This window comes from Bos grunniens, chromosome 7 (assembly GCF_055505025.1).
Source record: "Bos grunniens cultivar Pamir isolate PY7600 chromosome 7, Bosgru_T2T1.0, whole genome shotgun sequence".
Lineage (NCBI taxonomy): Eukaryota > Metazoa > Chordata > Mammalia > Artiodactyla > Bovidae > Bos > Bos grunniens.
The window spans coordinates 11145594-11171931 of NC_141171.1; the positions used below are offsets into that span (position 1 = coordinate 11145594).

The 26338-nt window shown below is 46.1% G+C and overlaps 1 protein-coding gene and 1 pseudogene across 1 annotated transcript in view; one reads left to right on the forward strand and one right to left on the reverse strand.

The window, feature by feature from the left end:
• Positions 1-716: 716 nt before the first annotated feature.
• ZNF333 (zinc finger protein 333) overlaps positions 717-26338 on the reverse strand; it is a 30831-nt gene continuing 5209 nt past the window's right edge. The window contains exons 2-12 of the mRNA XM_086408797.1: positions 23984-24027; positions 22826-22949; positions 21753-21851; positions 16310-16392; positions 14973-15152; positions 13460-13547; positions 8654-8742; positions 7779-7905; positions 7262-7357; positions 6487-6563; positions 717-5335 (exon numbers count right to left, since the gene is read on the reverse strand). Coding sequence (XP_086264923.1) covers positions 4217-5335; positions 6487-6563; positions 7262-7357; positions 7779-7905; positions 8654-8742; positions 13460-13547; positions 14973-15152; positions 16310-16392; positions 21753-21851; positions 22826-22949; positions 23984-23986 — 2085 coding nt within the window. The 5' untranslated portion in view covers positions 23987-24027 and the 3' untranslated portion in view covers positions 717-4216. The remainder of the gene's footprint in view (positions 5336-6486; positions 6564-7261; positions 7358-7778; positions 7906-8653; positions 8743-13459; positions 13548-14972; positions 15153-16309; positions 16393-21752; positions 21852-22825; positions 22950-23983; positions 24028-26338) is intronic.
• Positions 9061-9498, forward strand: LOC147368366 (large ribosomal subunit protein uL15 pseudogene; annotated as a pseudogene).

Here is a 26338-nt window from a genome sequence, read left to right on the forward strand (position 1 = left end):
GCAAGACAAAACATAAGAAATTACTCACCCACTAATACAGCTATAAGCAAATTGACAGTAGCATGTGCTGTCCAGGATATGAAGCAAATGAAACTTTACTGATGTGGTGGTTTGTTGTTTACTTGCTGAGTCATATCCAACACTTTCTCAACCCCACGGACTATACCCTGCCAGACTCCTCTGTCTATGGGATCTCCCAGGCAAGAATACTGGAGTGAGTTGCCATTCCCTTCACCAGGGGATCTTCCCAGCCCAGGAACTGAACTGCCATCTCCTCCTGGTGGCTCAGAGGTTAAAGCGTCTGCCTCCAATGCGGGAGACCCGGGTTTGATCTCTGGGTGGGGAAGATCCCCTGGAGAAGGAAATGGCAACCCACTCCAGTGTTCTTGCCTGGAGAATCCCATGGACGGAGAAGCCTGGTAGGCTACAGTCCACGGGGTTGCAAAGAGTCAGACATGACTGAGCGACTTCACTTTTCTTTCTTTTTCTTTCTTTCTTTCTCTTTCCCATTGAAGGTGGTTTGCTCCTTTACCATTTAACCACTGAGTCACCAGGGATTCCCAATTGTTGATGGAAGTACGAACTGTTTCAACCACTCTGGAAAACTGTTTAGCAATATCTACTGAAGCTAAAAATATGCCTATGCAATGACCCAGAAATTCCACGTCTAGGTTTTATACCCAAGAGAAATAAGAAGATATGTTCACAATAAGATGTACACAAGAATACTCATAGCAGCTTTATTCATAACAGCATTGGGAAAGAACCCAGATGTCCATGAACAGAGTGAAATTTTTTAACTGTAGTGTATTCAGACAATGGAATATTACACAGCAATTTTAAAAGAGCTCTACTGATAATGTGACAAAGAAAGTTCATAGGCACTATATTAAGTGAAAACATCAGACACAAGAAGGCGTACTGTGTGGTTCTATTTTTCTGAACAAGAAAAACAAATCTATGGTGCTAGAAGTCAGAATACTGGTTAACTCTGGAGATGGGGCTTATCGACCTGGGCTGGGCCCAAGAGGACTTTCTGGAAAGATAGAATATTTTCTTTTTGATGTGGGTGGTATGAAAGTGTCACTCAATCGTGTCCAACTTTGTGACCCTATGAACTGTAGGCTACCAGGCTCTCTGTCCATGGACTTCTCCAGGCAAGAATACTGCAGTGGGTAGCCACTCCCTTCTCTAGAGTGGTATAGATATAGATATAAAATTCACTGAGGTGAACACTGAGACTTATGGACTTTTACATAAGTTATGTCTCAATTAAAGAACTTTAAGGGAATTCCCTGGCAGTCCAGTGGTTAGGACTCTGCACTTTCACTGCCAAGGGTGTGGGTTCAATCCTTTGTCAGGGAACTGAGATCCCACAAAGCCTTTCAGTGTTGGGGGGGGGGGAAAAAAAAAACTTTGAAACACAAAAACAGAACTTTGAGTACAGGGGAAAATGGAGAACAGCTCCCTGCAGTGAAGTTCTGTAGAGACAGCCAAACTGTCACTTACCACCTGCAGGACCTCAGTTAACTCAACTTATCAGGCCTCAGTTTCCTCATCTGTGAATTGGGTATAATAACAGTACCTTCCTCAAAGTGTCATTGTAAGGACTAAATAACTTAAAAGATACAAAGTTTAGGGTAGTAGCTATAATACTATCTAGCAATAATAAGCACAAATAATCATTTGCTATTATGATGACGAATGGCTAAATATTCATTGCTAGGGAGAAAGATGGCCACTATAAGAATAAAAGGAACAATTAACTGAAAGCTTACAAGATGTCAAAAATCTTTTAATTCCATTGCTTCAAAATATATGAAATTTAAAATGAACAGAATTAAAAGACTCATTCAGCAATTCATATGTATGGTGGGAGAGTTTAACCTTCTCAGTAAATGACAGACTGGAAACTGCTAAGGACTAAATGTTGGTGCTCCCAGGAGTTGACATGCTGAAGCCTAACTCCCAAGGGGATGGTGTTAGGAGGTGAGGCCCTTGGGAGGTGATTAGGTCATAGGGATGGAGCCCTCATGAATGGGATCAGTGCCCTTACAAAAGAGACCCCAGGGAGCTCTCTTGCTCTCCTTCTGCCATGTGAGACATGGCAAGAAGATGGCCATTTATGAACCAGGAAGTGGGGCCTCCCCAGACATCAAATCTGCCAGCCGTGATCTTGGACTTCCTATCTCTAGGAACTGTGAGAAATAAATTTCTGTTGTTTGTAAGCCACCCAGTATTTTTGTTATAGCAGCCTGAGCTAAGACAGAAACCAGTATTTTAAAATGTGTAAAAGACTTTTATACACAAAGAGCATGCTCCATCTAGTGGACATCTGTAGGATACAATACATTGATTTCCACTGTTCAAGAAGCATTTCTAAAAATGAATCATATATTAAGTGCATCAGTTAGAGACTGCATTCAGCCACAATAAACCCATCCCTGCCCTCCCCCAGATTCCCCTCCCCCCAAAAAAAGACAATGTCATGTACCAGTAAGAAGTGCATCTTTTTCGTGTAAACAAGATGTCCAGAAACAAACAACCCAGGGCTGGTACACACTCACAAGGGTACCAACCGGGGAACCAGGGTGGTTGTAGCTCTGGCCACAATCTATTATTTTTTAATCTATTATTTTTATATGTTTAATTTGGCAGCACCATACAGTTGTGGGATCTTAGTTCCCTGACCAGGGTCAAACCCTCAGCCCTGTATTGGAAGCTCAAAGTCCTAACCACTGGACCACTAGGGAAGTCCCCCACACTCTAGACTGTGGCTTTCGCCCTTGTGGTCACAGGATGCCTCCTCTAGCACCAGATATGGTGCCCGCTTGTACAAAAGGCAAGAAGGAGAGAAAGTGAAAGCGTTAGTCGCTCAGTCGTGTCTGAAGACTCTTTGTGACCCCATGGACTGTAGTCCGCCAGACTCCTCTGTTCATGGAATTCTCCAGGCAAGAATACTGGAGTAGGTAGCCACCCTTCTCCAGGGGATCTTCCTGACCCAGGGATTGAAGCTGGGTCTCCCGCATTGTGGGCAGATTTTTCACCGTCCGAGCCACCAGGAAAGGAGGAGAGGGATCTGGCTAAATGAAACCATTCCTTTGTGACATCTTCCCCAGGACTCACACTCAATGATGTCTCCTGCTGGCCAGGACTGGAGAAGTGGCCTCCCCTGCCAGCAAGAAGGACAGGGAGGTGGAAGTATTTTAGTCATGCACATTCCCTGATGGTGTAGTGGTTTGAATGTGGCCCCGACCACCACCATCACCAAAAGACATGCCCACCCAGAAACTCTGGTGGTGAACTCAGTTGGAAAAGAGTCTTTGTAGATGTCATTAAATTACAAGATCTTGAGATGAGGCCATCCTGGGTATCTGGGTAGACCCTAAATCCGATGATGTGTCCTTATAAGAGACACTTAGGAGACACAGGAGAGGACACTGACACACAGAGGAGAAGGCCGTATGAAGATGGAGGCAGCGACGGGGACGACGCTGCTACAAGGCAAGGCACACCTGCGGCCACCAAAAGTGGGAAGAGGCAAAGAAGCCTCCTCTCCTAGAGACTTTAGAGGGGACGTGGCCCTGCAGACACCTTGATTCAACTTGTGCCCTCCACAAGTGTGAGAGAATAAAATTCTCTTGCTTTAAGCCACAAAATATATATATATACATTGCATAGTCTCAAACTGAACAAATAAAACCTAGGTGCTTTTGCAAGTAAGAAGGGGCAGTTTTGGCAGGCAACTACCAAGACATGCCATTTTCCAGGCAAGAGTACTGGAGTGGGTTGCTTTTTCCTTCTCCAGGGGATCTTCCCAACCCAGGGATCAAACCCAGGTCTCCCGCATTGCAGGCAGACACTTTACCGCCTGAGCCATCAGGGAAGCCCTAGCCCTAAAAGCAAATCTCCACAAATACTTAACATTCAACAACATAAAGATCACACACTCTGCTTGTGGTGTGTTATGTGTGTGTGTACACGTGCTCAGTGGTGTCTGAGTCTTTGTGACCCCAGGGACTGCAGCCTACCAGGATCCATGGGATTTCCCAGGCAAGAATACTGAAGTGGGTTGCCATTTCCTTCTCCAGGGGATCTTCCCAACCCAGGGATACACCCCTCCTCTCCTACATTGGCAGGCGATTCTTCACCACTGAGCCACCATATAGGATGTCACTAAAGGAGTACTATGGGAGATGATTACGGCCCCAGATGTTTAGTCTGTAGAAACAGGAAGTTCATCAGCAAGGGGCCCTTCCATGGGAAGAGACACAGATAAAGGAAGGTTGTCGGTCCTGACGTTTTCTCCCCTGGCGTGAATCCTCTTGTGCACGCTGAGTGAAGAGCTGTGTCGGAAGGCTTTGTCACACTGAGTGCATTCGTAGGGTCTCCCCGTGGTGTGGGTTCTCACATGGACGATAAGGTGCGAGGACTGGCCGAAGGCTCGCCCGCACTGCGGACAGACGTAGGGCTTCTTGCCGGTGTGGGTCCTCGCGTGTTTCCTGAGGGATGAGGGCTCCCCGAAGGCTCGTCCGCACTCTGGGCACGGGTAGGGCTTCTCTCCGGTGTGGATCCGCATGTGACTCTTGAGGGTGGAGAGCCGACTCAGGACCTGCCCGCAGGTGGCGCACTCGTACAGCTTCTCACCAGTGTGGATCCTCTTGTGCACGTTCAGGTTGGTGCTCGTGCGGAAGGGCTTCCCGCAGTGGTTGCACTGGTAGGGCTTCTCTCTGGTGTGGGTGCGCACGTGCGTCTTCAGCGACGAGTGCTCCCGGAAGGTCTTCCCACAGTGGCCGCATTCGAAGGGCTTCTCTCCGGTGTGGGTCCTCATGTGGCTCCTCAGGGAGGATGGCTGGGTGAAAGCCTTCCCACAGTCCTTGCATGAGTAGGGCTTCTCGCCCATGTGGTTCCTCTGGTGCAGGATCAGGTTGAAGTTCCTCGTGAAGGTCTTCCCGCACTGGCTGCACTCGAAGGGCTTCTCGCCGCCGTGGGTCTTCAGGTGGCGCCGCAAGTTGGAGAAGTACTTGAAGGCCTGCCGGCACTCCTGACACTCGAAGCACTTCTCCGCGGTGTGCGTCTTCTCGTGACGGATGAGCTCGGAGCTGTACCTGAAGGATCTTGCACATTTGTCGCACGTGTAGGTTTTATCCCCGCTGGGGACTTTCTCGGGCACGATGAGGCGGGTGGTCCGGAGGAAGGATTTTCGGCTCTCTCGGCCTTCAAAGGGGTTTCCTTCAGTAGGAAATCCCGGGTACTGAAAAAGCGGTTTGATGCTGTCAAAGGGCTTCCCAAGCTCATCGTATTTATAGAGGTTTTCTCCGACCTGAGGTGGCTCCTGTCAATTGAGGAAAATGGGAAGACCAGAGGCTTTACTGCAGTCACAGGTATTCTCCCACAAGCAAACCGTGTGTAGGAGAGAGGCGGTCCTATAGCTCAAACTTTTACCGACCTAGTGTATCTCTGCCATTGCTACCCTGAGTTCCTTCAAGAGGATACTTTGCCACAAAGAGCCATCATTTTCATTACCTTCATGGGACTTCTGAGAAGAAGATTTTTTTTTTAATTGTTAAAGGCTAAATTAAGTCTTGAATGTTCTACATCTATGTCAGATTTACAAAAATGGTAAACTTTGCACTGTTTACAACAGCCAAGACATGGAAGCAACCTAAATGTACATCGACAGAGGGATGGATAAATTAGATAAAGTAATGGACTACTACTCAGCCATTAAAAAGAATGAAATAATGCCATTTGCAGCAACACGGATGGACCTAGAGATGGTCACATCTGAGTCAGAGAAGGAGAACTATCGTATGACGTCCATTGTAAATGGAATCTAAAAAGAAATGATATAAATGACCTCACTTGCAAAACAGAAACAGACTCACAGACTTAACAGTACAAACTTTGGATGGTTGCTGGCCCAGGGCGGGTGGGGGGTGGGGGGGGTGGGCGGAGGGGGAGGAAGCAGGGGGTGGGGACAGGAAGGGACAGTTAGGGAGTAGGGAATTTGGGTTGCGATGGACATGATGGACATGTACACACTGCTATATCTAAAATGGATAACAAAAGGACCTACTGTATAGCACAGGAAACTCTGCTCAATGTTATGTGGCAGCCTGGATGGGAGGGGAGTGTGGGGGAGAATGGAGACATGCATATGTATGGCTGAGTCCCTTCACTGTTCACCTGAAACTCAACATTCTCCTGAAACACAATACTGTTAACCGGCTATACCCCAACACAACATACTAAGGTTTTAAAAACGGCTAGCTTTGGGGACTCTGTTAAGATACATCTTGATCTACATTTAGAGTTTTTTCCCCCAATTCATGACATTCATAGACTCTCTCCCAACAAACTGCTTTCTCCTAGGTGAGTACCACTGGCCTTGAGTCTCTCTCTGAGCTTCCTGAGTTTCTAGCCTCCAGCACTCCCAGGCTTTTCCTACTGTAGAGGACCAAGAGTAATCCCTTTATGCCTTACCCTTTTCATGCCAATGGATGGAACTGCCGCCAAAATATCTTGATTAGGAATTGAGTCTTGGTGTTGAAAGTGAGGACCTGGAATGAATTAAGGGGGAGGAAATATCAAGTGCACAGGGAAGGAAACTCTGGGATAAAAAGGACCAGTAAGCTAGATACATGCACATTTTTTTAAAATATTAATCCTAAATATGTGAAGAAACTGAATAAGAGGAACATATCAGGACTTCCCTGGTCCAGTGGTTAAGACACCACACTTCCAATGCAAGGGGTCCAGGTTTGATATCTGGTTGGGGAACTAAGATCTCACATGCCACATGATGTAGCCAAAAAATAAAAAATTTTTTTTAAAAAAAAAGGAAAATATTAAGGAGCAAAAACAATTTTTAAGGTGTTTGGCTATGTGAAGAGTTAAGAAGTAATCACAGGAACAAGGAGTGGAAATCGTAGATAATTTTCTAAGAAAAGATTCCATGAAGACTGAGCCTGATGTTGAGAGAAAGTCTTAGTTAAAAACAGAGTGGGGAGGAACTGGATGAAATATATACATGAAAGTGCTAAATGTAAATAGGAGGTAGGATAATTTACTATGTTCTATGAAACCAGAGTAAAGTATTAGAGGTAAAAAGGCAAGGGAAAGAGGAAAGAAAGTGAAATTTACTGAGGAAGCTCAACCCAATAGCCTTCCCCATCAAGGATTCTGAAAATGTTTCTAAATCTAACACACTCATCTTAGCGACCAGAGCAGCTGCTCCCCTCGCCTGCCTGGTGCTCACCTAAGTGGGCTCCTGGGAAGATCCCTCTCTCGGTGACGCACAGCTCTTCTCTTTGCTCCAAATGGGAAGACATCCTGGTTTTACAGAGTTGATCACCTGCTCATGGGAAAAGATACAGGGTATGAGCAGACTGTGCCTGCCACGCAACTGGGGCTGATACTCTAAAGTCTTCAGGGTCAATGCAGATGGGAACAGCAAAAAGGGCATGCCTACATTCTGATGTAGGCTTCCTTCACAAAGGAACTAAAGTGCAAGCTCCCTCAATGGGTCCCGAAGAACAGTAGGGCTCTCTAATCCCCACAACCCAGGGCCTGGCTCAAGGAGGCACTTAAGGAGCCCAGGGAGAGCAGACAGGCCTTCATTTCCATAAGGAAGCCACAAGACCATAATGAGCACCATGAGGTGCTATGTCTTCACCGGTCTGTCTCTTCACCTCTGGATTCCCCAGACCAGCACAGTTCTGGGAACCCCCAGTGGCTGCAAGAATGTGTGCATGAAGCAGCAAGGCTGGCCTTACCCACAGAGGCCAGGTTCCTGTAGTTCTCCAGCATGACGTCTCTGTAGAGGCTTTTCTGGGCAGAGTCTAGAAACAGCCATTCTTCCGGTGTGAACAGCACAGCCACATCCGCGAAGGTGACTGGCTCCTAAAATGTACATCCAGGGCTTCAGCCAGAGGCCAGGGGTTCAGCCAGAGGCCAGCGCCCCCAGGACTCGAGAGGACAGTGAGGGGCTTGCAGGCCTGGGGAAGGGAGACTCCCACACACAGGATGTTCAGATATGGTTCTAAGGTCCCTCAGCTCAGGCCTCAGAACTGGAACTTTTCTCCATCTATTCTTCCCTCCAAAAATGAGAGCATCCCGAAGTGTGGCAGCCAAGGACCTCAACTTCATGACATGACTTAGCTACTAACAACTAGCCAGGACTTCCCTGGTGGCATAGTGGGTAAAAATCTGCCTGCCAATGCAGGGGACACAGGTTCAATTCCTGGTCCGAGAAGATCCCACATGCCACAGACTAAGCCCACGTGCCACAACTACTGAAGCCCGTGCACCCAGAGCCCATGCGCCACAAGAAGAGAAGCCAGTGCAATGAGAAGCCCGTGCACTGCAACGAAGAGTGGCCCTTGCTCGCTGCGACTAGAGAAAGCCTGAGCGCAGCTACAAAGACCCAGTGCAGGCAAAAATAAATAAATGATTTAAAATAAAACAACAACTAGCCTGGAAATCCTTGCCCCTAACCCCAGGGTCCAGCAAGTGAAGTCACTGCTCACCCACCACTAGAGGCCCAGTGCCTGGAAGCCTAGACACCAGCCCTGTGGGGTTGAGAAGCTCCCAGACACGGGGAGGGGACAAGGAGGCAAAGCAGCAAGAGGAGCAAGGACTTCTTGCTTACCTGTGGATAGGTGGTCAGTCCCCCAGGAGTCATGGCTTCTTCTTCTATGCTCCCCTTCTGGAGCCAGGCAGGGCCTTGAGCGGACAGAGCTGCAGGAGCATAGGAGAGCCATGAGGGTCTCAGCAGCAGGGCTGAGGCTGCCCACCTTGACTGTGAGTGACCACAGGTGCACACACTCCCTTGGACAAACACACACACGTACTGTACACTGAGACAAGCATGCACATACGCTTGCAAACACCCACAGCTACTTGGGCACGTGGGCACACTCACCCACACCAGTACACACACATGCATACACTACGTGCAGAGACACATACACAGAGACGCACCACACATACACAAGCACACATACAAACACACAGAAATATACAGAAACACACAGCTCTTTCATCTCAGACACCAATATGCCATCCAGACTAAAGAAGACCCGAAAACTTAGGGGCCACATGAGCCACGCCCGCATCATGGGAAACACCCAGGAAGCTGAGCTAACACTGGTGGCCTGCTTCACCACAGGATCAACTTGGATGAATATCATTCAGGAGACTTTGGGAAAGTCGGTACAAGGCATTACCACTTAAAGAGGAACTAGAGCCTCTGTCCAACTGTCAAACTTGATAAACTGTTAACCTTGGTCGGTGAGACGATCCAGATAAGTACTGTTGAGAACAAGACTGAAGCTGTCCCTATCACTGATGTGGTGTGATCAGAAAGATCTGGGGGAAAAAAAACTCCCAAAGCAGCCTGTCATCATGAAGGCCAAATTCTACAGCAGAAGAGCTGAGAAGAAGACTATGGGTGTGGGAGGGGCTTGCAGAGAAGGAAATGGCAACTCACTTTAGTATTCTTGCCCGGGAAATCCCAGGGACAGAGGAGCCTGGCGGGCTACAGTCCGTAAGGTCAAAAGGGGTTGGACATGACTTAGCAACTGAACACCACCACACCAGCTTGAAGCCACATGGTGGGAAATTCATTAAATGTCATCAAATGCTTCCGCATGGAACTCTGTTCAATGTTATGTGGCAGCCCAGATGGGAGGGGAGTTTGGGGGAGAATAGATACATGTATACGTATGGCTGAGTCCTATATGTATATGACTCAGCTTCACTGTTCACCTGAAACTATCACAACATCATTAACTGTCTATACCCCAATAAAAACTAAAACATTTTTATTTTTAATGTTAACGAGTACTTTAAAAAAAAGAAAAGAAACACACACACATTTCCTCCATTCCAAATTTCTGAAGCCACGGTCTCGATTCACCAACAGACTCTGAAGTTTCTAAAGCGCTCCTTTCTCCCCCTTGACTCAGCCCTGGGTCAGCCGTTCCTCCCTGACTGCAGGGCCCCTTCCTCTGTCCTGACTCTGCAGGGTTGGTACCGCCCAGGACTTACCACAAGCGGAGCACAGAGAAACCACCACTTCCCTGGGAGCCTGCCTGAGAAGGAAGTGTCCTTCCCTTCCTGTCTTCAGATCGATAACATTCCTCCCCCACACCAGGCTCCTCACTCTGGCCTGCCACAGAGGAGAAGTGATGCCCGCCATCCCATCTCCCTATACCCCCACTTCCTCTCTCAGTGGGACTTTTCCCTCAGTCATTAAATCTGAACCATGTCCAATCCTGATCCCATGTTATCAGTTTCCCAGGGCAGCTATTAAAAAAATAATAATAATACCACAACTGGGTGGCTTAGAACAACAGAATTGTATTCTCTCAGGGTTCTGGCAGCCGGAAGTCCAGGATCGAGCCGTCAGCGGGGCCAAACTCCCTCTGAAACTCCGGCTGAGTCATTCCTTGCCTTTTCTTGGCTTAAGGTTGTTGTCGTTATCCTTAAGTCGTATCTGACTCTTTGCAACCCCATGGACTGCAGCATACCAAGTTCCCCTGTCCTTCACTACCTCCCGGAGTTTGCTCAGACTCATGTCCATTGAGTTGGTGATGCCATCCAACCATCTCATCTTCTGTCATCCCCTTCTCCTCCTGCTCTCAATCGTTCCCGGCATCAGGGTCTTTTCCAGTGAGTCAGCTCTTTGCATCAGGTGGCCAAAGTATTGGAGCAACAGCTTCAGCATCAGTCCTTCCAGTGAATATTCAGGACTGATTTCCTTTAGGGTTGACTGGTTTGATCTCCGTGCAGTTGAAGGGACTCTCAAGAGTCTCCTCCAGCACCACAATTCAAAAGCATCAATTCTTTGGCACTCAACTTTCTTTATGGTCCAACTCTCACATCCATACATGACCACTGGAAAAACTTTGGCTTCTGGTAGTGAAGGTCAATCCTGGGCTTATAACTGTGTCCCTCAAATCACTGCCTCTGTTGTCATGTGACCTTCTCCCCCACGTGTCTCTGTTTTCACAAGGCATCTTCCCCTTCTTAAAATGGCACAATTCATATGGGATTAGGGTCAAGACCTCATCTTAACCTGATGTCATCTGCAAAGACCCTATTTCCAAACAAGGTCACGTTCACAGGTAACAAGGGTTAGAACTTCAATATAGTCTGGTGGGAGGGGGGCCCACAATACAGCTCTAATACTCCACCTTTCCCTCTGGCTACTGTTTTATCTCTTTGTTCCCCATCATGGGCAATCTTTGTACTCATTCCCTCACCTCGTATTCAGTTCCAAAACACTACCATTCAACAACCAGCACCTCACTAGGGTCCCCTGTGACCTCCATCTACAGGGAGGATCTAGTAGAAATGTTCAGTCATCCAATCCCTCTATCTTAAAACCCACCACCCTGGGCTTCGGAGGGCTTCCCTGGTGGCTCAATTGGTAAAGAATATGCCTGCAATGGGGGAGACCTGAGTCAGGAAGATCTCCCTGGAGAAGAAAATGGCAACCCACTCTAGTATTCTTGCCTGAAAAATCCCATGTACAGAGCCTGGCAGGCTATAGTCCCTGGGGTCACAAAGAGTCGGACCTGAATGAGTAACTAAACACTTCCACTTTGCCAGGCTTCGGCACCTAACTCCCAGCCTCCTCCTCCACTCCTGTTCAAGTTCCTGCCCCATCACTTGCTGGTGTCCCATAGGGATGCCAGCATGCTTCTCCTGCATTGGCAGGTGGGTTCTTTAATGCTGAGCCACCAGGGAAGCCCCCAGTTCCCCTCCCATAAGTGCCCCAAATTGGTAAATGAATGTATACATAACCCACCAAACTATCTCAACTTGACCTCCTGAATACATTTTACATAGTTCCATGCTTCCCTACTGTGCAGACAAAAGTTAACATAGCCCTCCTGACTGCTCTCCTTAGCAAGGCCAGCTGGCAAGGCTGGCCCTTAGCTGGCCACACAGCATGTGGGATCTTAGTTCCCCAACCAGGGATTGAACCCATGCCCCCTACATTGGAAGCATGGGGTCTTAACCACTGGACCACCAGGGAAGTCCCAGAACTTGGATTTCGAGACAGTTCCCCTGACCCTAACTGATAAGAGGGGCTCACTCTGCTTAAACCGTCTGTACAAATAATGCAGTCCATGTTGGATGCCTGCTTTCTTTCCAGAAGCCTGGAGTTTAGATATGTGCTGGGCAGATGGTGCCTACATGACCAGCCCCCAGGGAAAACCCTGGGCTCTGAGTCTATAATGAACCTCGGTGTAAATTTCACTGTGCACGTGTTGTCACAACTTGCTGCTGAAGGAATTAAGCGTGTCCTGTGTGACTCCACTGGGAGAGGATTCTGAAAGCTTGTGCCTGGGTTCCTCCAGGCATCACCCCAAAACCTTTTTCCCTTTGCTGGTTTTGCTTTGCATTCCTTCACTGGACTAAATCAGAGCCATGAGTACAACTGTAAGCTGAGTTTGGGGCGTGGCCTTAGGGACCCCTGACACGCCTACCCCATACTCACTCCCCAGACTGCAAGGCCCCAGGGGGAAGGTGTCAGGGGTTTGTCTGCAATTGCTTCCCAGTGTCCTTCTCACCACAGGATGACAGTCTAGAGCCCTTCCAGGGTAATTTAAGAGCAAAGAGTACTCCAAGTACTCCACAAGTACTTTATAGCACAGATGGCCAAAAAGCACGTAAAAAGATGCTCAGCATCGCTGGTCATTAGAGACGTGCAGATCAAAACTACAGTGAAGTTATCACCTTGTACCTGTCAGAATGGCCATCATCAAAAAATCTACAAACAATAAATGCTGGACAGGGTGTGGAGAAAAGGGGACCCTCCTTCACTGTTGGTGGGAACGCAAATTGATACAGTCACTACGGAGAACAGTATGGAGGTGCCTTAAGAAACTAAAAATAGAACTACCATATGGCTCAGCAATCCCTCTCCTGGACATATACATGGAGAAAATCATAATTCAAAAAGATACATGCACTCCAACGTTCACTGCAGCACTTATTTACAATAGCCAGCATACCGAACCAACCTAAATGTCCATTGAGAGAGAAACGGATAAAGAAGACATATATACGATGGAATACTGTTTGTGCTACATTTTCAGACGTGTCCAACTTTTGCAACTCCACAGCCTGTGGCATGCCAGGCTCCTCTGTCCATGGGATACTCTAGGCTAGAATACTAGAGTGGGTTGTCATGCCCTCCTCCAGGGGATCTTCCCAATCCAGGGATCAAACCCACATCTCTTTTGTCTCCTGCATTGGCAGGCAGGTTCTTTACCACAAGTGCCACCTGGGGAGCCCATAAAAAATAAGATGACTTTATATATTCTCTCCCTAAGACAACGACTGCAGTCAGAAGAAAGGAAGGTGGATCCAAGTTCCCAGACACAACAGAACACAACACAGGAGGGCCCTCGGGCTGTAATTCCACCAGGCTCTTACTCACCAGCACCCCCAGCCCTCCACAGTCTGGGGAGGCCCAGCGCAGGCTCCGGCGTGGCCACCCTCTGCATCTGCACAGCCACCTTCAACCCCTGGACAAAGTGACAGGAACAGATTGTAGAGTCACAGCGTGGGTGGGATCCGCTCACACCTGTTCACCCAGACTGAACTGGTGTGACTGGCCCTGCTTTGGGAAACATGCTAAGAGGAGGGACAAGGCTCGTTCACCACGTCCAGGTTTACAACTCCTCAACACAAAGCTAATCAGTGTCATGGAATTTCAAGTCCAAGACAGGACAGACAGAGGGGGCCCAGGTAGGGAAGGCCTCATCTAAGCAGCCTCTGGGCAGGGTGGGGGGTTGATTCTGGGGCACAGAGAACCAGTGGATGGCCAGTAGACTGAGGGGTGAGGCAGGAGGCATGGGTGGAGCCCTGCAAATGAGGGGGTGTTAGTAAACTATTCCCAAGGGGAAAATCCCTGCTGTGGGAGAAGGGACGGGAACCCTCCTATACCAACGGCCACTCCCTCAGGAAAGGTGTTTGAACCAAGCTGTATATATTTTTTTTTAATTTCTATTTATGTTTGGCTGTGCTGGGTCTTCGTTGCTGTGCCTGGGCTTTCTCTAGTTCTGGTGTGCAGCACTCTCTAGTTGTGGTGACGGGATTCTCACTATAGTGGCTTCTCTTTTTGCAGAAAACAGGCTCAATAGTTGTGGCTCTTAGGCTCTAGAGCTCGGGCTCAATAGTTGTGGTACACGGTCTTAGTTGCCCCGTGGCACATGGAATCTTTCTGGACCAGGGATCGAACCCATGTGCCCTGCATTGGCAAGTGGATTCTTAAACCACTGGGCCACCAGGAAAGCCCCTGACTTGCTTTCTATAGGATGTCTCTGGCCTCCATGTTCAGCAGAAGGCTGGGTCCAGGAGAACTAACAGTGGCTCTGGGTAAGGTGGTGGCACCAGGGCCAGGAGGAGCAGTCAGAGGCAAGTTTATATTTTGGAGGAAAAGCTGGCAGGACTTGGTGAAGGTTGGGAAGCAAATGTGGCTGGTTCCTCAGGGCAGGTGATGGGTGGGAGACAGGGGAGAATAGGCCCCTTCTCCTCAGGGCAGGGCTCCAAGCACACCTTAAAGTATCCTTCTCTGTAACTCTCTCCACCTCAGAACCAAAACATAAGGCCCTGAGCCCAGAGCATGATTACCAGCCTGAACACTCTCCACACAGCCCTTGGGTCACAGGACCTGCTCATTCCTGCAGGTTTCCTGGCCATGGAAAGGATGGAAGGATTGAAGAAGGAAATCTGGACCCAGAGAGGCAAGACCTGGATCCTGGGTGCCACCCCCTCCCCTAGGACTGCCCTGGGCATGACATCACGCTGGGGATATTTACACTCAGTGCAGAAACACCAAGGCCTGTTCAGTAGTTCTCACCAGGAGCTAAGCCTGGGTCTCCAGCATGTTCCCAATTTCCTATCTAGTTGGCCTTCCATTCCTCCCTCCCTCCTGCCTCCCCACTTACAGACATATCCTGAACCTTGGGCCTTCTTGGCAGGGGCTGGGGCCCTCCTGGCAGACCACTTCCCAGGTCTACCGCATATTCAGAAGACTGCTGGAGAGCTGACCAGTCCTCTGGAGCTGGAGGCATCACCTCCTCTTCCATCTCAGACTTGATCTCTATCTTCAGGTCCAGCTCTGGCCCCTGGGAAAAGGAGTAGAGGGTGCTAAGCAGGAAGAGGTGGTATGGAGGCTGTCCTCACCCTAAGAGACCCAAAGTTTGGGGGTAGTACCATCAGAATTTGGGGTCCATGGGACTTCCTTGGCGGTCCAGTGGCTAAGACTCTGCACTCCCAATGCAGTAGGCCTGGGTTCTATCCCTGGTCAGGGAACTAGATCCCACTTGTCACAACTAAAGTGTTAATTGCTCAGTCATGTCTGACTCTTTGAGACCCCACAGACTGTAGTACGCCAGGTTCCTCTACCCGTGATTCTCTAGGCAAGAACGCTGAAATGGGTTGCCATTCTCTGCTCCAGGGGGATCTTCCTGACCCAGGAATTGAACCTAGGTCGGTCCCACATTGCAGGCAGATTCTTTACTGTCTGAGCGACAGGGAAGCCCATGTCACAACTAAGACCCAGCCAAATTAATTAATTAAGAAAAGAATTTGGGCAATGCGGGTCTGGCAGTTTCAGACCTGGAAACTCCCCTACTTCACTGTGGGCACCAACTACCAAGGGTCTCTGAGGACCGACTGAACCAGGGACTTGGACGCACACACCTGACCCTTTTCTGGTTCTGGGGGGCCCGTGGCTGGAGGGTAGACCACCAACCCTCAGAGGCACTGCGAGATATTTTACTAGAAAGGTTTTTGCTTTGTTCCAGGCAGCACTGCACAGCTTGTGAGATCTTCTTAATCCGACCAGGGATTAAACTTGAGACCCTGGCAGTGAAACTGCAGAGTCCTAACCACTAGCCTGCCAGGGGAGTCCCTAAAAAGGTTTTTATAGAAAAGTTGGGAGCATTTAGTTCTTAATATGAACACACTGTTCTGTGTTTTCCTAGGTTCTGTATCTGCCTACCTGGTATCTGTCAATCACAGGGCCACAGTTAGTTATCCACATCTCCCGTGACCCACAGCCCACACTCTGAACCGCCTCCTTTATGGAGTTCTCACACACCAAGCCAATACTCCCCCCACCCTAAATCACCCAAAATGGGTGCTCCCTCTAGATACTTCATGTCCTGGAGGAAACACCTTGGCTCAAGTGTCTGCCTGGCCCTGGTGTGTGCATCCAACTCAGCTACTCCTCACCTTCTCCTATGAAAGGGAATGAAGAATCGTCCCACATGAATCTTACCATCTGCAAATTATAGGATGAGTTTTCTTCTGAAATATCCTGCAGAGAAGTAGGCTCTTTGGGTGTAAACTGAGATTCCCAGTCTAAAATGAATGGGGAAAAAAAAAATTACCTTATTTCAGAAAGAAGTCATAGTATGAAACTGACACACACCTTTTTTTTTTTAATACTGACCCTAAACTTGGGACAATACTGAAAGGTAGAAGGTATCAATGAGCAAGGTATCAATGTGCTGTGTGCTCAGTCATGTCCAACTCTTTGTGACCCCATGGACCCCGCCAGGTTGCTCTGTCCATGGGATTCCTCAGGCAAGAATACTGGAGTGGGTTGCCATTTCCTCCTCCAGGGGATCTTCCCGATCCTTGAGAGTCTCTTGTGTCTCCTGCATTGGCAGGCGGATTCTTTACCACTGCAGTGAGCAAAGGGAGATTCTAAAGATTAGGGCTGTGTGTAGAGTTGGGCAGTGATGGGATGAGGTGGAAACCAGAGGCCTTTCCTGGTAAAAGAATTCATGCAGACTTCTTTTAATATTTATTTATTTTTGGCTGTGCTGGGTCTTCACTGCGGCATGTGGGATCTTTCGCTGCAGTGCGTGTGCCTCTCTGGTTGTGGTCCACAGGCACATGGGCTCTGTAGTTGCAGCTCAAGGGCTCTCCAGTTATGGCACTGGGGCTTAGTTGCCCTAGCTATGTGGGATCTCAGGTCCCTGACCATGTATGGAGCCCGAGTCTCATGCACTGGAAGGTGGATTCTTAACCACTGGAAGTCCCCTCCATGGAGATTTAGACTGATATTGCCAAAAAGTGTGTTATCAGAGAAACAAGAAGCAATCAAACAAGAAATATACATAGAAATGTTCAATATAAAGATTAACTTGGTTATACCCCAATACAAAATAAAAAGTTTGAAGAAGAGGAAAAAAAAAAGACAAACTTGTGACTTCCCTGGTGGTCCAGTGGTTAAGCCTCCACACACCCAATGCAAGGGACCCGGGTTCAATCCCTGGTGAAGGAACTAAGATCCCATACACCACTGCAAGTAAAGACCCTTTGTGCTGCAACTAAGACCTGCCACAACCAAATAAATAAATAAATATTTTCAAATTAAAAAAAAAAAAAAAACTAAACAAAAAGTGTGTATACGACATGGAGAAATCAGAATCCTCACCCACCACTGGGGGAAAGGTAAATTAGTGTCCTTAATCTCAAAAGAGGGCAACAGAGGATCAGACAGTTGGATGGCATCACCAAAACCACAGACATGGACTTGGGCAAACTCTGGGAGATGGTGAAGGACAGAGAAGCCTGGCATGCTACAGTCCATGGGGTCACAAAGAGTCAGACATAACTTGGCGACTAAACAAGAACAACAAATCTCAAAAGCAGTTTGACTGAAATTGAAGCTGTGATCAAAAATCTCCCAAAAAACAAAAGCCCATGACCAGATGGCTTCACAGAATTCTATCAAACATTTAGAGAAGAGATAATGGCTGTCCTTCTAAAACTCTTTCAAAAAACTACAGAGGAAAGAACATTTCCAAACTCATTCTACGAGGCCACCATCACCCTGATACCAAAACTAGACAAAGACAACATAAAAAAAAGAAAACTACAGGCCAATGTCACTGATGAACATAGATGCAAAAATCCTCAACAAAATTTTAGCAAACGGAATTCAGCAACACATCAAAAAGACAAACTTGTGACTTCCCTGGTCAAGTTGGGTTTATTCCAAGAATGCAAGGATTCTTCAATATATGCAAACCAATCAATGTGATACACCATATTAACAAATTGAAAGATAAAACCATATGATCATCTCAATAGATGCAGAAAAAGCCTTTGACAAAATTCAGCACCCATTTATGATTAAAACTCTTCAAAAAATGGGCACAGAAGGAACCTACTTCAACATAGTAAAGGTCATATATGATAAGCCTACAGCAAACATTATTCTCCATGGTGAAAAACTGAAAGCATTTACTCTAAGATCAGGAACAAAACAAGGGTGTCCACTTTCACCACTATTATTCAACATAGTTCTGGAAGTCCCAGCTACAGCAATCAGAAAAGAAAAAGAAATAAGAGGAATCCAGATCAGAAAAGAAGAAGTAAAGCTCTCACTGTTTGCAGATGACATGATACTGTACGCAGAAAACCCTAAAGATAGTATCAGAAAATTACTAGAGCTAATCAGTGAATTTAGCAAAGTTGGAGGATACAAAATCAATGTACAGAAATCACTTGCATTTCTATATACTAACAATGAAAAATCAGAGAAATTAAGGAATCAATCCCATTTACCATTGCAACAAGAAGAATTAAAAATCTAGGAATAAACTTACCTAAGGAAACAAAAGAACTGTACACAGAAAATTATAAGACACTGATGAAAGAAATCAAAGACAACATAAACAGATGGAGAGATATTCTATGTTCCTGGGTAGGAAGAATCAATATTGTGAAAATGACTCTATTACCACATGCAATCTACAGATTCAATGTGATCCCTATCAAACTACCAATGGCCTTTTTCACAGAACTAGAACAAAAAATTTCACAATTCATATGGAAACACAAAAGACACCAAACAGCCAAAGCAGTCTTGAGAAAGAAGAATGGAGCTGGAGAAATCAACCTTCCTGACTTCAGATTATACTATAAAGCTACAGTCATCAAGACAGTGTGCTACTGGCACAAAAACAGAAATATAGACCAATGGAATGAGATAGAAAGCCCAAAAATAAACCCATGCGCCTACTGGTACCTTATTTTTGACAAAGGAGGCAAGAATATACAATGGGGCAAAGATAGCCTCTTCAATAAACAGTGCTGGGAAAACTGGACAGCTACATGTAAAAGAATGAAATTAGAACACTTCCTAACACCACACACAAAGATAAACTCAAAATGGATGAAAGACCTAAGTAAGACCAGAAAGTATAAAACCCTTAGAGGAAAACATAGGCAGAACACTCTCTGACATAAAGTAAGATCCTCCATGACCCACCTCCGAGAGTAACGGAAATAAAAACAAGAATAAACAAGTAGGACTTGATTAAACTTAAAAGCTTTTGCACAGCAAAAGAACTTATAAGCAAGGTGAAAAGACAACCCTCAGAATGGGGAAAATAATAGCAAATGAAAGAACTGACAAAGGATTAATTTCCAAAATATATAAGCAGCTCATACAACTCAATACCAGAAAAACAAACAATCCAATCAAAAAGTGGGAAAAATACCTAAACAGACATTTCTCCAAAGAAGACATACAGATGGCTAACAAACACATGAAAAGATGCTCAACATCACTCATTATTAGAGAAATGCAAACCAAACCACAATGAGATATCACCTCACACCAGTCAGAATGGCCATCAAAAAGTCTACAAACAATAAATGCTGGAGAAGGTGTGGAAAAAAGGGAACACTCTGTACTGCTGGTGGGAATGTAAATTGATACAGCCTCTATGAAAGATGGTAAGGAGATTCCTTAAAAAACTAGGAATAAAACCACCATATGATCCAGCAATCCCACTCTTAGGCATATACCCTGAGGAAACCAAAATCGAAAAAGACACATGTATCCCACTGTTCATTGCAGCACTATTTACAATAGCTAGAACATGAAGCAACCTAGATGTCCATCGACAGATGAATGGATAAAGAACTTGTGGTACATATACACAATGGAAAATTACTCAGCCATAAAAAGGAACTCATTTGAGTCAGTTCTGATGAGGTGGATGGACCTAGAATCTATTATACAGAGTGAAGTAGGTCAGAAAGAGAAAGATAAATATCATATTCTAATGCACATATATGCAATCTAGAAAATGGTACTGAATAATTTATTTACAGGGCAGCAATGGAGAAACAGACATAGAGAACAATCTTATGGACATGGGGAGAGGGAAGGAGCGGGTGAGATGCATGGAAAGAGTGACATGGAAACTTACATTACCATATGTAAAATAGATAGCCAACAGGAATTTGCTGTATGGCTCAGGAAACTCAAACAGGGGCTCTGTATCAACCTAGAGGGGTGGGTTGGGGAGGGAGATGGGAGGGAGGTTCAAAAGGGAGGGGATACATGTATACCTATGGCTGATTCATGCTGAGGTTTGACAGAAAACAACAAAATTCTGTAAAGCAATTATCCTTCAATAAAAAAATAAATTAAAAAGAAAAAATAAATTTTTTAAAGCAATTTGGCAGTTCTTCAGAAAGTTTAACAAAATGACCCAGCAATTCCACACCTAAGTGGAATTCTCACACTCAAGGCAAATGAAAACACATCCACAAAACTTCTTGCACACAAATATTCAGAGTAGCACTACTCACAGTCACCAAAAGTAAAAACCAACACCCACCACCTGATGAATGGATCAACAGAATGTGGTCCTTCCACAAGGAGGACGGCCATTCGGCCTTAAAATGCAATGAAGCCTCTCATGCTATGACATGAAGGAGCCTCAAAAAACACGATGCTGAGTGAAAGAAGACAGATACGGATGTATGAGTCCATCTGTATGAAATGTCCAGGACAGGCAAATCCACAGAGACAGAAGGTGGATTAGCGGTTGCTGGGGGCTGCGGGAGGAGGGATGGGAAGTGACCGCTAATCAGTACAGGGTTTCTTTTTGAGGTGATGGAAGTGTTCCAGAGCTGGATAGTGGTGATGGTTGCACAACTTTGTGAACATACTAAAAACCGGTGAACTGTACACTTTAAAAGGGTGAAGTTTACAGTGTGTGAATATCTCAATTAAAAAAAAAAAAAAAGACAAGTTGATTTGCAGGGCAGGAATAGAGACACAGATATAGAGAACAGACTTGTGTACACAGCAGGGGAAGGAGAGGGTGGGATGAATTGAGAGAGGAGCACTGAAACATATACACTACCGTATGTAAAACAGATAGCTACTGGGAAGTTCTGTGTAACACAGGGAGCTCAACCAGTGCTCTGCGACAACCTAGAGTGGTGGGATGGGGTCGGGGGGTGGGAGGGAGCTTCAAGAGAGAGCAGGTGTGTGTATACTTGTGGCTGATTCATTTGTGGAAGAGCAGAAGCCAACACAACACTAAAGCGATTATCCTCCAATTTTAAAAACAGTATACACTTTAAAAAAAAAAAAAAAAACCTTAAAAAAAAGAAACTGAAACAGATCTTTTTTAAATTTTTTTAATTTATTTTTAATTGGAGGATAACGGCTTTACAATGTTGTGCTGGTTTCTGCCATACATCAACGTGAATCTGAAACCAACAATTAGAGGAGAGTTAGAAAGTGAAAAAGAGAAGTTAAAGGAACTCACGCAAACAGTCTTATTTCCCCTCAGAATACAGAATCTTACAAATACTCTCAAATGGACACTTCCCAGCAGCACCCACCCCTCAACGTCAGTCTGGGTGGGTCACGACACCCTCTGCCCCCGGGTACTTACCCACACCCGTGGCACAGAGAACATCGTGCTCTGCTGCTTTCAGCTCTTCTCTTGGCTCCACCTGGGAGACGAGACTGGCTTTGCATGGTGGAGTCCCTGCTGCTGGAGAAGGACATATGGGCCGAGGGAGGAAGGGCTTGCAGAGGAAAATAAATGCTTCCCCAGCCTGCCCACTCTCCACCTGGGCCTTAGCTCCTGAAGCCAAGCAAGTAGGCGGGGACCTAAGCAATCACATTCAATTTTTTTTTTAATGAATTCAATGAGGTTCCTTTACAAGGGCCCAAACCACAAACACTCTCCTCTCTGTCCTTCTGAACTGAGGTTCTCTAAGTTCCAAGGCCAAACTCAAGGAGACCTATGCAGGTCCTGACCATGGAGAAAGTATTAGTCACTCAGTCGTGTCCAACTCTTTGCAACCTCTATGAACTGTAGCCCGCTAGGCTCCTCTGTAGTTTCTATGTCCATGGAATTCTCCAGGCAAGAATACTGAGTGGGTAGCCATTCCCTCCTCCAGAGGATCTTCCTGACCCAGTGACTGACCCTGAGTCTCCCACAATGCAGGCAGATTCTTTACCATCTGAGCCACCAGGGAAGCCCTGACTATAGAGAGAATGAAGTCCACTCAATGCATGCAGCTGTTATCCTATGAAAGCCCATGAATGACAAACCTTCTGAAACCCACACTGCATCACTGTGGCCATGTGGCAAGCACTTAAAGGGCATTTGCAGGGCTTCCCCACCTACCAATGCAGGAGACGTGGTGGGTTCAATCTCCGGTCCAGGAAGATCACTCATGCTGTGGGGCCACTAAGCCCATGCACCACAACCACCGAGCCAGTGCTCTAGAGCCAGGGAGCCACAACTACTGAAGCCTGCGCATCCCAGAGCTTGTACTCCATAACAAGAGAAGTCGCTGCAGTGAGAAACCCGCGCACCGCAACCAGAGAGTAGGTCCCCCTCGCCCCAAGTAAAGAAAGACCCAGCACAGCCATAAATAAATAAATAAGTAATTTTAAAAAAAAGAAAAAAAGAGCATCTGCATACAGGAAGAACCAGAGTAGCAAAAGCCTTACCCCTGGGCGCCGGGGTCCTGCAGTTGTCCTGCAGCACGTGTCTGCACAGGTTCCTCCCAGCATCGTCCAGCAACGTCCACTCCTGGATGAGCTCCATCGCCACATCCTCTAAGGTGACTGATTCCTAAGGCAGTGCATGTATTGCGGCTCAGCAAGGACCACCCCCACCATTCTACAGAATGAGGGTTTATCCCTTGGGGAAGGCAGACCCAGTGCGAGAATATTCAGTGTTCTCTGCAAAGCTGGGCTCAGCAAACCTGGCCTGCCTCCTGTTTGTCTAAATAAAGTTTTATTGGCACATGGCCACACCCATCTGTTCATCTCTGTGGTTGTCACTGTGCTACTAGGGCAGAACTGAAGAGTTGCTGGGACAGAGCTCATATGGCGTACCCAACCAAAAATAATTACTTTCTTTTAACATTTGAACAAATCTGAAAGTATAAGCATTGGCTCTCTGCTGCTCCAGTATCCAGTGATGACAGAGACTGTTCTCAGCTTTACTGAGTTTTTCCTGAACTCCTTATTCAAGGCATCAGAAGTTTGAGCTTGCTCTTTTCATTTTCATGAAGTCCCTAGGATGAGTCATTGTTTTATGCCTGTTAAAACTGGACTTCCACTGCATCTGAGAAACGTGATGGCCTTTTAATCTCGGAATTCTCTAGAACAGCACTGACTGGTAAAGCTCTCTGTCATGAATGGAATGTTCTATGCCTGCACTTTCCAAAAAAAGGCAGCCACCAGCACGTGTGGCTCCTGAGCACTTGAGAAATGTGGTTTGGTAACTGAGAACCTGAGGTTTAAATTTTGTTGGATTTTAATTAACCTTAATTTTTAGAGCCACGTGTGTTTTCGGTAGGTCTCACAAGAGATGGCAGGGATGGCCGTGGAGGAGTTCTGTGGCTGCCGGCTCAATCTGAGCCCCCTCACTGCCATTAGACTCCGGAATTAGGTACCAAACCCCAGGGTTGCTTTGGGAACCCTCCATCCAAGCCAGTTCCCTCCAGAACTGTAGGTCATGCACTGAAAGAGGCTAAAAAGTCCCAGGGACGGGGCTAAAGATGCTCCACACTTCCCTCCTGTTTCCGAGAGAGCAGACAGGGTCCCGAGTACAAGATTATCCCACCCCCACAACCATCCAGACTCAGTCTTCCCCCTCACCATGATACCAGCGCCAGGGTTTAAAGTTTCAGTGTGTGTCCTTCCTGCAATAAGAAAGACGGAGGTAAGAGGAGAAACGAGAGTGGAAGCAGAACACCAAGCCGGGGTTTGGCCTGGGTAATTAATTCCATTTCTGTGGACCATGAGCAGGGCGCCAGTCCAAACAGCCAAATTACTCGGAAATTTACTTCAATATGCAACATATTGGGCTCCTCATCGTCTTTCACACCACAGGCCCTCACCATTTCCACTGACTCCTCTCACGTAATAAAAGGACCACATCTCCTCTTTGTTGTTGTTGTTGTGCGGTCACTAAGTTATGTCCGACTCTGTGACACCATGGACTGTGGCCCACCAGGCTCCTCTTGTCCATGGGATTTCCCAGGCAAGAATACTGGAATGGGTTACCATTTCCTTCAAACTTGAGTCTCCTGCATTAACAGGCAGATTCTTTACCACTGAGCCACCTAGGAAGCTCCCTTAAAACACAAGGGACTTCCCTGGCAGTCTGGTAATTAAGACTTCGCCCTTCAATGCAGGGGGTTTGAGTTCTATCTCTGGTCAGGCAGCTAAGATCCCACATGCCTCATGGCCAAGAAACCAAAACAAAACAGAAACATCATTGTAACAGATTAAATGATTATAAAAAGTCCACATCAACAACAACAACAAAATTTTTTAAACAAAAAAACCTCTAACACTTTCTACTTTTCCTCCATTACTTTTATCAAGTTGGGATTTTTATATGTATTTGTTTAGGTGAGTTTGCCTCTCTCTCTCCAACCACGACATAAACCCTCCAAGTACAGAACTGTGTCCCTCACCTTATCTTTGACAAAGGAGGCAAGAATATACAGTGGAGAAAAGACAATCTCTTTAACAAGTGGTGCTGGGAAAACTGGTCAACCACTTGTAAAAGAATGAAACTAGAACACTTTCTAACACCATACACAAAAATAAACTCAAAATGGATTAAAGATCTAAAAGTAAGACCAGAAACTATAAAACTTCTAGAGAAGAACAGGCAAAACACTCTCCGACATACATCACAGCAGGATCCTCTATGACCCACCTCCCAGAATACTGGAAATAAAAGCAAAAATAAACAAATGGGACCTAATTAAACTTAAAAGCTTCTGCACAACAAAGGAAACTATAAGCAAGGTGAAAAGACAGCCTTCAGAATGGGAGAAAATAATAGCAAATGAAGCAACTGACAAACAACTAATCTCAGAAATATACAGGCAACTCCTACAGCTCAATTCCAGAAAAATAAATGACCCAATCAAAAAAATGGGCCAAAAAACTAAATAGACATTTCTCCAAAGAAGACATACAGATGGCTAACAAACACATGAAAAGATGCTCAACATCACTCATTATCAGAGAAATGCAAATCAAAACCACTATGAGGTACCATTTCACGCCAGTCAGAATGGCTGCGATCCATAAGTCTACAAGCAATAAATGCTGGAGAGGGTGTGGAGAAAAGGGAACCCTCTTATACTGTTGGTGGGAATGCAAACTAGTACAGCCACTATGGAGAACAATGTGGAGATCCCTTAAAAAACTGGAAATAGAACTGCCTTATGATCCAGCAATCCCACTGCTGGGCATACATACTGAGGAAACCAGAATTGAAAGAGACACGTGTACCCCAATGTTCATCGCAGCACTGTTTATAATAGCCAGGACATGGAAGCAACCTAGATGTCCATCAGCAGATGAATGGATAAGAAAGCTGTGGTACATATACACAATGGAGTATTACTCAGCCATTAAAAAGAATACATTTGAATCAGTTCTAATGAGGTGCATGAAACTGGAGCCTATTATACAGAGTGAAGTAAGCCAGAAAGAAAAACACCAATACAGTATACTAAGGCATATATATGGAATTTAGAAAGATGGTAACAATAACCCTGTATACGAGACAGCAAAAGAGACACTGATGTATAGAACAGTCTTTCGGACTCTGTGGGAGAGGGAGAGAGTGGGATGATTTGGGAGAATGGCATTGAAATACGTATAATATCATATATGGAACGAGTCGCCAGACCAGGTTCGATGCACAATACTGGATGCTTGGGGCTGGTGCACTGGGACGACCCAGAGGGATGGTATGGGGAGGGAGGAGGGAAGAGGGTTCAGGATGGGGAACATATGTATACCTGTGGCAGATTCATTTTGATATTTGGCAAAACCAATACAATATTGTAAAGTTTAAAAATAAAATTAAATTTAAAAAAAAAAAGAACTGTGTCCCTAAAATTAAAAGACACTTGCTCCTTGAAAGAAAAGCTGTTACAAACCTAGACAGTGACCTAAAAAGCACAGACATCACTTTGCTGACAA